Source organism: Notechis scutatus, chromosome 4, assembly GCF_049901735.1.
Source record: "Notechis scutatus isolate UNSWTSFEM ecotype Mainland chromosome 4, rNotScu1.2, whole genome shotgun sequence".
NCBI lineage: Eukaryota > Metazoa > Chordata > Lepidosauria > Squamata > Elapidae > Notechis > Notechis scutatus.
The window spans coordinates 162399982-162411278 of NC_142012.1; the positions used below are offsets into that span (position 1 = coordinate 162399982).

The 11297-nt window shown below is 45.3% G+C and overlaps 1 protein-coding gene across 1 annotated transcript; it reads right to left on the reverse strand.

Moving 5' to 3' along the window:
* Positions 1 to 3117: 3117 nt before the first annotated feature.
* On the reverse strand, positions 3118 to 11009 carry LOC113429444 (heat shock protein beta-7-like). The gene is made up of 3 exons (XM_087962564.1): positions 10744 to 11009; positions 8036 to 8190; positions 3118 to 3548 (listed from the first exon to the last, which is right to left on the reverse strand). The coding sequence occupies exons 1-3, from the start codon at positions 10886 to 10888 to the stop codon at positions 3375 to 3377; spliced, it is 474 nt and encodes a 157-aa protein (XP_087818690.1). The 5' UTR covers positions 10889 to 11009; the 3' UTR covers positions 3118 to 3374.
* Between the last annotated feature and the right edge of the window lie 288 nt (positions 11010 to 11297).

Below are 11297 nucleotides of genomic sequence, written 5' to 3' on the forward strand. Positions count from 1 at the left end.
ATCCCAGCTAGGATTTTTCTTTTAAACAGAATGTGTTTGCTCTCAGTTTTTTTCCCCCCAAAGCCTTTAATACTGAGAATGCCAAATTTCTTTTAAATAATTTCTATGTTAGGTGAGATTAAACTGGAGGGAAAGGAAAGATGAACAAACTATAACCCTGTTGGAAGAAATTTCCTGAGTTCATTTCCCAGCTGGGAAGCAGTCACTGATGCTGAGAAGAAATAGACACGGAAGCCAGCTACCAGAAAAGGGATCTAATTCAGTAAAGCAAAAAAAGTAGTGACACAACTCCAGTGTTTCTGGCTTGCAAGCAGATTTGGAGGGGAGGGGAGGAATGAGCCTTTTATGCTTCGAAGTTCCTGCAGCTTGATGGGTTTATTTGTGTGCCTCTAAGTGATCCCCCTTCCTACCTTAATGGGTTGATCCTGTCCCCAGGACCTTTGTCTTTCCTGATCCTGGGGATTAATCTTGTCAGGGGGCAGAAAAGGGGAAGTTCTGTTTTTGCCTTGGTGAGTTATTTTTAGCCTGATTCTCCTTATCTTAATGGCTCTACTTAAGTGTTTCTATTGTAGTCTCTGTTAGCAGGGCTGCTCTGAGTTTTTTTTCTTTTCTTTCAGCTGGTGATTCTTGGTTTTCTTAAAGAGGGAAGGGGGTTGTCTTGAGTTCCTTGGCATTGTTTTCTGAGGTTTCTGATGCTGTGAGGTTTCTGGCACTGTCCTTTTGGGGTGTACTTCCCACAACCCCTTTTTAGAAAATAGAGTGGAGTGGAGTGGAATAGAATAGAATATACAGTAGAATAGAATAGAATATAGAATGAGTAGAGTAGAGTAGAATAGAATAGAATTAGAATAGAATTAGAATAGAAATAAAATAGAATAAGAATAGAATACAGAATAGAATAGAATATAGAATTAGAATAGAAATAAAATAGAATGCAGAATAGAATAGAATAGAATAGAATAGAATAGAATAGAATAGAATAGAATAGAATAGAATAGAATAGAATAGAATAGAATAGAATAGAATAGAATAGAATAGAATAGAAAAATTCTTTATTGGCCAAGTGTGGTTCGACATACAAGGAATTAGTCTCCATCTCTTTTCCATCTCTTCCCAAAATCTCTCTGTATTTTCTCTCTTTGCACTTGAGTCTTTTGGCTGACCCTGAAATGCATATCCATTTGCAGGAACTTAGTAGCTCTGTGGCATTTTTTCCCCCTCCTACGCCGGTCCCAAAGCAAAACCCAGCAATCATCTGCAGCGAGTATTGGAAGACAAAACCAGGGGTTGATGGTAAGAATAAAACCGCTGCCTACATAAGTCCTTTGCTCAGTTATGAAATCACAAGATTGAGTAGCACAATTCCCAGAGAATAAAAAAACCAGCGGGCAGCCTTGCTTTTAATCATTTAAATGAGTCTCTTTTAAAGTGTTTGATTTAAAGCTTAATTACTGTAATTTAAATGCTAATCCACTCCTTTACATACATAAACTTTCTGGATTTCTGCCTGGAACCAAAAAAGCATCCAAAGTTCCTTGGACCCTGACTTAACTGCAGTGATTCATTTAACAACTATGGGAAGAAAGATTGTAAAATGGGGCTAACAGAACTCACAGAGCTGGAAGGGACCTTGCAGGTCATCTAGTCCAACCCCCCGCCCAAGCAGGAGACCCTACACCATTTCTGACTGCTGGCAGTCCAGTCTCTTCTTGAAAGCCTCCAGTGATGAAGCTCCCACAACTTCCGAAGACAAAAGCTGTTCCATTGGTTGATTGTTCTCACTGTCAGAAAGTTTCTCCTTATTTCCAGGTTGAATCCTTGTTCAGTTTTCATCCATTATTATTGGGCAAAACTCACATCGCTGTCTTTGGTTAGCAACAGAAATTTTGGGCTCAACAACTGGGGTTGTAAGTCAAGAACTACGTATATTCCAGGGGAGGTTGGACTGCCATTGGTCGGGGATGGTGTAGGGCAGGGATGCCGAACCTTTTCGGCACCGAGAGCCAAAAAGGGAGCATGTGCATGCATGCACTTGTTGGGGATGAAACCTGGAAGAAGAATTGCCCAGGGGGCTTGCCGCATGCTAGGAAATAAACTTCAGGCTTCCAGTGCGCGCCCTTCTGATTTCCGGTGTGCATGCGTACATGACGAACACATGGCCGGTGTGCATGTGCACGGCAGAAAATGGAAGACCAGCTCTTCGGTCTTCCGGCACTGTCGCACACGCGAAGGCCAGCTGATTGTCGCACGCGCCAGAAACCCAGAAGAGGAATGGACGAAGCCTCTGTACCGTCTGCCTAAGGTGCCCAGGATGAGATGGATCTTTGAGGATGTTTTGAACTTTTTTAAGGCAACGGGAGTTATAAACCTCTTCCAAAGAGGGGAGAGGGAAACCCATGATCTTCTGGGCAATGACATTAACCCTTTGGAGGGCTGTCCTATCTGCCACTGCAATTGGCAAACCATACAGAGGTGCAGTATGTTAAAATACTCTATGGTGCAGCGGTAGAAGATCGCCAGCAGTTTTCCATTCAGTTGTTTCCTGAGTGGGATCTGTTTTTTGCCTTCCTGGGCCCCAGGGAGGCCTTCTGGGAGCAAAAACAGGGGAGGGGCTGGAAAAAAGCCACACCCACCCAGTCACATAGCCACGCCCACCTAGCCATGCCCACGGAACCGGTTGTTAAAAAAATTTAATCCCACCCCACCGCACCATTTCACACACCATTTATTTATTTTTTGTGCTCAAGCATGCGCAATCAGTCGTGCTTCCGGTCACGACCAAATCGGGTTGCGATCGTAGTCCTGGGAACAGATTATAATCGCGACCCAAGGTTCCACTGTATTCCCATATAAAAGTAAAAGGTTGAGATTTTACATTGCCAGCTTATTCTATTGCACCAAAAGGAATCGGAAGTCAGTGGTTTTTTTTTTTTTTCTCCCTACACTTCTCTCTCTTCCACTTTTCCTCCTTTTAATTTTCCCACGATCCTTATTTTTAGTTGTATTTTTGCATTTTATATTTTGATAAACGAATAACCTATTTGAACCAGGGAGAAAAATAAGTTAACAACTGCACTGGTTCGTTTCTCAACCGTGGGCCAAAAAAAAGAAGAAGAAAAAGGTCGTAGAATCGGGAACAACTCAATAAATTCATCGCTTAGGGATGGAAGTTGCTGTCCAAAATTCAATCGTAAGCCGAGGACTACCATAGGGTTTTATTTCTGTCAAATGGACGTTGAAGGAATGCATGCCAATGCCACGTGTGGTGCTATGGCATGGCATGGCATGGAGAAAGGATGCCCACAAACTAAACTAAGAATCAATGTATAAGGGAGCTTCAGGTGTGGGCTGATGTGCTATCTTGGGTGATACATTTAGAGTGTCACTTCCGTACGATACAGAGGTGATGTGGACAGCTGGCGCCTCCTAGCCGTGATGATCAACTTGCCAGCATCATTCAGGGAACAACTGACAGACAGAGGATCCATGTCTATTGGCAGCTGGCACTTGTGGGTGAAGGTGTTGGAGACAATGCCATCTTCGGCCATCTGCAAGGCAAGCAAACATAAGTGCGTGAGCCCTTTCCGCAAATATCTTCCTGAATTTTTCACTCGGATGCCTCTAAGGCACCACCTGTGATGACCCAGGGCATGGCACAAAGGCAACACAGTCAGATAATCAATGAATCCCTTTATTAGCTCCAACTTTGCCCCTAATGTCCAGGTTACCTTCTGGTTGGAGAAAAACTCTCCCAGGAACAGATTTTGACTGCAGGGAATCAAGTCCAAAACATGGTCAACACAAACTGTAACTTTAAGTCCAATCAAACCAAACTGAGGTAATTAGTTTGGCAGGGCAGGAGCAAGAATTCCAGACATGAAAGGCATGGCAAAACTCACATGGTTGGGAAGACACCAGGAACACAGATAAGCAAAGAAAACACAGGATAAAGTCACATTTGCTCCCAGCAGCTGCCGCAGTCAGCATTCAGTTCTTTTAAACTTTCATTCTCAGGTGTGGCTAATGAAGGGAATCAGGGCCCTTTCCTCCCCTGTAAGCAACACAACCCACGTTGCTCTCTTCTCTGTTCCTTCCTGCATGCCCTAGGATGAAGAGGGGGTGGGCCTGGGTCTTCCCCTTTCCCTTGTTCTACCTCTCCCCTGCTCTGCCCAGCCGGACTTTGCCCTTCCCCATCCTCCTCCACAGCCAATGGCGCCACACTTCCACTGCCTGTCAGCTATTCATCTTCCTCCTTGGATTCAGACTCCAACAGGGGCATGACACTACCAATGTTGGCTTAAGAGCTTAGCTTGAGTTTTTCAAAGGGGTCTCGTCACTGGGAGCGTTCCCACAAGCTGCTTGACCTGGTTATCAAATTACTGTCAACCATATTCTGCATGTAAGCCATACGTATCACTGTAATCTGATCAAAGGATGTGGGTTTTAATATCCAGTGTTTCTCAATCTTGACAACTTTTAAGATGCTTGGACTTCAACTCCCAGGATTCCCCAGCCAACATTCAAGGTTGAGAAACACCGGTTGAGATTGAAGGTCATCAAGAATACAGGTAACCTTTGACTTACAACCACAATTGTGCCCAACATTTCTGTTGCTAAGGAGACAGTTGTTAAGTGAGTTTTGCCCCATTTTATGACCCTTCTTGCCCCAGTTCCTTGGTTTTTTTTCCTTGAAGACGTTTCACTTCTCATCCAAGCAGCTTCTTCAGTTCTGACTGAATGTTCAGGATCCACCCAGAACTGAAGAAGCTTCTTAGATGAGAAGTGAAACATCTTCAAGAAAAAAAACAACAAGGAAATTCAGTTGCCTTTTGAGAAAGCATCATGGCATTGCACCCTCCTTAGCACCCAAGAAACTGTCTTTAAACTCAGTTTAATCTTTGGTTCCTTTAAGGTTCCTTTCTCCCCTCCCCCTCAAGCAAAGTTTCTCAGTTTTGGCAGATTTAAGATGTCTGGACTTCAACTCCCAGAATTTCCCAGCCAACTCTGGAATTCTGGAAGTCAAAATCCACACATCTTAAAATTGTTATGGTTGAGAAACATTGCCCTAAACAGGAACCCTATTTGGGTGTTGATGACTTCAGTGATTAGTACATCACTGAAAATAAGCAGAAGACAAACAGAATTAAAACGAAAAAAAGATGGACATCCCTCTTTCCTTTTTTATGGCAACCTCCTACATTCTTCTTCTTGCCTTCAATCCATGTCCTTTTTTCCCTCTCATGCTCCCCCACTCGCTTCCCGGTCTGTGACTAAGTTTATGCAAGCATTTAAATTCAAATCAGACAAAGATGCGTTTGCATAATAGAGGGATCTTGACTTCGGTTCACCCCGACGAGGGGTTTTTGTTCAGGCGTGGCACAAACTTTAAAACACGAGTCCGTGCAGTAATCAGGTTAAGTGTGCTGTTTGAAAACATACGGCACACTGAGACCAAAAAAACTGATTTGTTTTACATGAGCTTAGGCAATGGGTAAGATTTGAGCGAACGTAATACATACGGCCAGTTACTTAGCAGCTGTTCAAAGTTGCAATGGAACCCTGAAAAATTACCTCGAGCCCAGTTGTGAAGTTAACAGAATAACAGAGCTGAAGGGACCTTGGAGGTCTTCTAGTCCAACCCCCTGCTCAAGCAGGAGACCCTATATCATTTCACACAAATGGCTGTCCTCTTCTTTAAAAATTCCAGTGTTCGAGCATTTACAACTTATGGAAGTAAGTTGTTCCGCTGGTTAATTGATCTGTCAGGAAATTTCTCTTTAATTCTAAGGTTGCTTCTCTCCTTGATTAGTTTCCATCCGTTGCTTCTTGTTCTGCCTTCAGGTGCTCTGGGGAATAGCTTGACTCCCTCTTCTTTGTGGGAATCCCTGAGATATTGGAAGACTGCTATCATGTCAGCCAGAGTCCTCCTTTTCATTAAACTAGACCAGTGGGGGCTAACCTTTTTGGGCTCCTGTGCCAAAAATTCTATGCACGCTTGCACACTCGTGCTCGCATGCCATCACCCAGAAGGCAATGCGCCCCCTATGCTCCCTACGCATGCATGCGCAATCCCCCCTCCTGCCCCTGCCACCCCCTTATCTGCACTGCGCCTCACAGCTGATTTTGGGCCAGTCTGAGGCTTTTTTCGATCTCCCAGAGGCTTCAGGAAGGCTTCTGCAGGCTTCTCAGGCCGAAAACTAGGCCCGTTTAATCACTTTGGTATTTCCGGAAAAACAGGAAGTGACAAAAAATGGGCCGTTTTCTGTCTGAAAAGCCTGCAGCTTCCTGAAGCCTCTGGGAGGCCAAAAAAGGCCTCAAACCGGTCAAAAATCAGGTGCCCACATGCATAGTGAAGTAAGTTTGCCTGCAGCTCATGTGCCGGCACAAATGGCTCTGTGTGCCACCTTTGACATGCGTGCGACAGGTTCGCCATCACGGAACGAGACATATACCCAATTCCTGCAACCGTTTTTAAATATGCTTTAGCCTCCAGTCCCCTCATCATCTCTGTTGCTCTTCTCTGCCCTCTTTACAGAATCTCAATATCTTTTTTATGTTATAGCAACCAATCCTGGATGCCGTATTCCAAGTGTGGTCTTAACCAAGGCATTATAAAGCAGTATCAATACTTCACGTAATTTTGATTCTATCCCTCTGTTAATGCAGCCTAGGATTGTTCCAATGGCCAGTACCACACCTGATCATATTATCACATTTTGCAGGCTTGGCAACCAGCCTTCATTGACAACTATGTGTAACATCCTGTGACCTCATTTTACAACATCTTTACTGAAAATATGGTATACCAGTTGCCCCTAGCACACAGTGGGCTCACTTAATAACTGAAGGTTTATTTTATTGACCGTGCTGATTTGCTTTATGACTTCTGCAAAAAGAGAGTTGTACAAATCGGCTTGGTTGCAGGATGTCCCATTTTATGACTATCATGATTTACGACCACAACGGGAAGGTTCCATTATGGGTGTAAGTCGAAGTCCCATAAATTTCAATCAGAGTCACCGCATAATATGAATGGTGGACTTAACCAAAAGCAATATATTCTTATTGGAAAATAAACTGATTTATGGATGCCATGTGGCATCCATATGGATTCCTTAAGTCAGGGAAATAAATTATATTTCCACATTGCAAAGTGGGGTTGTTGTTAATTTTGGTTTTCCTTTTATGGCTGGTTAGGACTGAATGTGGTGTGAAAGCAGAAAATGGGTTAATTCAGGATCCAGGGCAGAGGTGGCATTCAGCCAGTTCTGACAGGTTCTGGAGAACCGGTAGCGGAAATATTGGGTATTTTGGAGAACCGGCAAATCCCACCTCTGGCCCCACCCCCATCTATTCTCTGCCTCCCATTGAGTCCCAGCTGATTGGCTGGGCCTTCTTTGGTTGCCCTGAAGAGGAGAACGGAGCTGGAAAGCAGGTTAGTGGGATGGGAGGGAATGGGGATTTTTCAGTATCCTTCCCCTGCCACACCTACCAAGACACGCCCACAGAACCAGTAGTAAATTTTTTTGAATCCCACCCCTGATCTGGAGCACCACCTGAACACCATCGGCATTGACAAAAATCGCCACCAGTCAATTGCAAAAGGCAGCTTTACCTGGAACAGCTTACATCTCGGGACGATCCCTTTTAACACCACCCAACACCACCATAGGCCTATCCCAGGTCCTAGGCCTGGATAGGTGGATATAAAGTCAAAACCAGGCTGAATTCTGACTGATGGCACAACGACCGTAATAATAACCATCATCGTTCGTTCACTGAGACTGGCCTACCCTGCTTTAGGGATTCCCATGACACACAGGTGTCTGCCAGAGTTAGCTTAGCCTCATCAGTGACCGTGCTGCTTGGAGTTAATTGTAATAATTGAGTGAGCTGTTTAACGACCCTCAGAGCAATTCACCCATGTCAACATTCCAATCCCACTTGAATGGCTCCCTCGATTGGGTTTTCGTGGGAAGAGGGCCTCACGTCCTGGTTTCTTTTCATCCCCTCTGCATATCTCAGTCCTTCTTACCTTCTCAGCTTGGATGACAATGCAGTAGTTGTAGGACGTCACCACGATATCTTGAGGTTCAAACTGGCTGAGATCGGTGATGACCTGGTATTTGTTCTCGCTGGCCACCACATTGCTACTGCCCAAGGCTGAGGAATGGACTGACGGAGGGGATCCTGGGACGGGAGCAAAAAGAGGGGTGTGTTGTGTGTCTGTATGTCTGTATGTCTGTATGAGAGAGAGAAGGAAAGAGAGGGAGGGAAAGCGAGAGAGGGAGAGAGAGATCTCCTTTGGGTTGCCTGCAGCTTTTGGGGCAAGATTTTTTGGGGACGTAGTTTGTCATTGCCTCCTTTCTAGGGTGGAGAAAATGGCCGGCCCCAAATCATCAACCGGTCTGGCTTTGTGCCTAAGGCAGGTTTAGAACTCAGGCTCTCCCAGTTTCTAACCCAATGCCTTCATGACTACACCAAGCTGCCCTCTGGTCTGGGGCATCTGTACTTGAGCTGCAACATTGTAAAGGACCCCCTAGTGGTGGGAAATGGTATTGGTATCATCCTGCTGCCCTCTAGTGGTGATCTAGGATCTAGGATTCTGCAATCCAAGTACTGTACTAACCGAGTTTGATGCTTCTTGGGTTTCTCCCCCCGCCCAAGATCAGCCAAGATTAATTAATGTTTTTTTAAGGGAGCCCCAGCCATGAATTTTGGAAGATTCACCCCCAAGGAAGCATCTTCTTGATGAACCCTAAACCCAACCCTGTCTTGCCTCCTGTATTTTCAGGGTTGTAACTGATCATGTTTCAATGTCCAGAAATTTCAGTGCTGGTTCATTCAATGCTCCTAATTGTCAGATGCATTCATCCATCACAGTGGGCTTAATTGGATTTCCTCTTGGATATGTGTTCCATGACTCTTATTAATTCATAATGCATGTCCTAATACAAGCAGTCCTTGGCTTATGACCCCACTTGAACTCCCAACGTCCATTGCTTCCCCCTGGGAAGGTTGCCAATGGTGATCCCATTACATTGCAACCATCATAAATTCATGCCGGTAGCCAAGTGCCCGAGTTTTGATCTCATGACCAGGACGGATGCTGCAACAGTCGGAAGTGTGAAAGAAAGGTTGTACGTCACTATTTTCAGCGCTGTTGCAACTCTGAATGGACACTAAATGAATGGCTGTAAGTTGAGGACTACCTGTATGTACCGCGAGACTCCTTCCCGAATGGGTGAATTCAAGAATCTGGTAAGAGCTGTGGTGGCGCAGTGGTTAGAATGCAGTATTGCAGGCTAATTCTGCTGGGCTAATTCTGCTGACTGCCAGCTGCCAGCAGTTTGGCAGTTTGAATCTCACCAGGCTCAAGGTTGACTCAGCCTTCCGTCCTTCCCAGGTGGGTAAAATGAGGACCCAGATTGTTGGGGGGCAAATAGGCTGACTCTGTAAACTGCTTAGAGGGGGCTATAAAAGCACTGTGAAGTGGTATATAAGATTAAATGCTATTGCTAAGTGCTAAGGAAGGAAGGAAGGAAGGAAGGAAGGAAGGAAGGAAGGAAGGAAGGAAGGAAGGAAGGAAGGAAGGAAGGAAGGAAGGATATAGATGGATAGATAGGGTTCTAAATTGCCTTAAACAGTGCTTCATCAAAACGTGAGATGAGCGAGTGGAAAGGAAGGAAGGAAGGAAGGAAGGAAGGAAGGAAGGAAGGAAGGAAGGAAGGAAGGATAGATAGATAGATAGATAGATAGATAGATAGATAGATAGATAGATAGATAGATATAGATAGATAGAAAGATAGGATAGGATAGGATAGGATAGGATAGGATAGGATAGGATAGGATAGGATAGGATTCTAAATTGCCTTGAACAGTGCTTCATCAAAACGTGAGATGAGTGAGAAGGAAGGAAGGAAGGAAGGAAGGAAGGAAGGAAGGAAGGAAGGAAGGAAGGATGGATAGATAGATAGATAGATAGATAGATAGATAGATAGATAGATAGATAGATAGATAGATAGATAGATAGATAGAAGGATAGGATAGGATAGGATAGGATAGGATAGGATAGGATAGGATAGGATAGGATAGGATAGGATAGGATTCTAAATTGCCTTGAACAGTGCTTCATCAAAACGTGAGATGAGTGAGAAGGAAGGAAAGAAGGAAGGAAGGAAGGAAGGAAGGAAGGAAGGAAGGAAGGAAGGAAGGAAGGAAGGAAGGAAGGAAGGAAGGAAGGAAGGAAGGAAGGAAGGAAAAGTAGGAAAAAAGGAAGGGAGGGGAGGGAGGAACAGGCCTGATGGCACAGTAGTTAGGATGCAGTATTGCAGGCTGACTCTGCCCACTGCCAGGAGTTCGATCCTGACTGGCTCAAGGTCGACTCGGCCTCCTATCCTTCCAAGATTGGTAAAATGAGGACCCAGATTGTTAGGGGGGGCAATACGCTGACTCTGCCAACTGCTTAGGGAGGGCTGTAAAGCCCTGTGAAATGGCATATAAGTCTAAGTTTCATTGCTGTTCCTAAGCAGATCACGTCAAGCAGACACACATAGCAGAAGAGCCAAACTGGTTATTGCTCGTACGATGCTGGAAATCAGAAAACGGGATTCTCTTGGTCCATTTCTGACCTCATCTAAAGTAGGGACGAGCAACTGGCCTCCCCTTGCCTCTGAAGTCCAAGGGGGAGGCGGAACATATCGTGCAGCTGAGCTCCCCCACCCTCAAAAGGCTCTCACTCACCTGAATACCCATAGGGTTCCTGAGTTCTCCCTGCCCCAAAGATCGCATGGGCAGGGTCCAGGAGGGGCTCGAAGCGATGTTTACTCGGCGTGTAGGTGCTGATGTGCTCGGAGCGGAAAGTGGACGAAGAGCTGACCGAAGACATGGCCCTTTGGGGGTGCCCGGCGGCTGCTGGGTGTGCGCAAGGCTCTTTGTGAAGAGGCAGGAGGAGAAGGCACGTCCCTGGGCAGGAGAAGCTGCGATGATGCCCATAATTGGCTTTTTGCAATGCCCTTTGGGTCCCACACCACACTGGAATGCGAGATAAGGAAGGCTGCCGTTTCAGTCCCTGGGAGAAAGAAGGCAGAGCGACACTCATCCCTAATCCAGGAGAGAAGCAACCTGGAATTCGGGAGAAAGTTGCTAATAGTGTGAACAATTTAACCAGGGGAACGAGTTGCCTTCAGAAGTTGTGGGTGCTCCATCACTGGAGGCTTTTAAGAAGAGATTGGACAGCCGCTCGTCTGGAATGTGATAGGGTAAGAGGTCTTCAAACTTGGCAACTTTCAGACTTG

Bases quoted from the DNA above. Each gene is read 5' to 3' on its own strand.
- LOC113429444 (XM_087962564.1), bottom strand. From the start codon at position 10,888: ATGTCTTCGGTCAGCTCTTCGTCCACTTTCCGCTCCGAGCACATCAGC. The intron at 8,191-10,743 runs GTGAGTGAGAGC...CTCCCGTCCCAG, and splicing joins GGAACCCTATGGGTATTCAG to GATCCCCTCCGTCAGTCCAT. The intron at 3,549-8,035 runs GTAAGAAGGACT...CTTGCCTTGCAG, and splicing joins TTGTCATCCAAGCTGAGAAG to ATGGCCGAAGATGGCATTGT.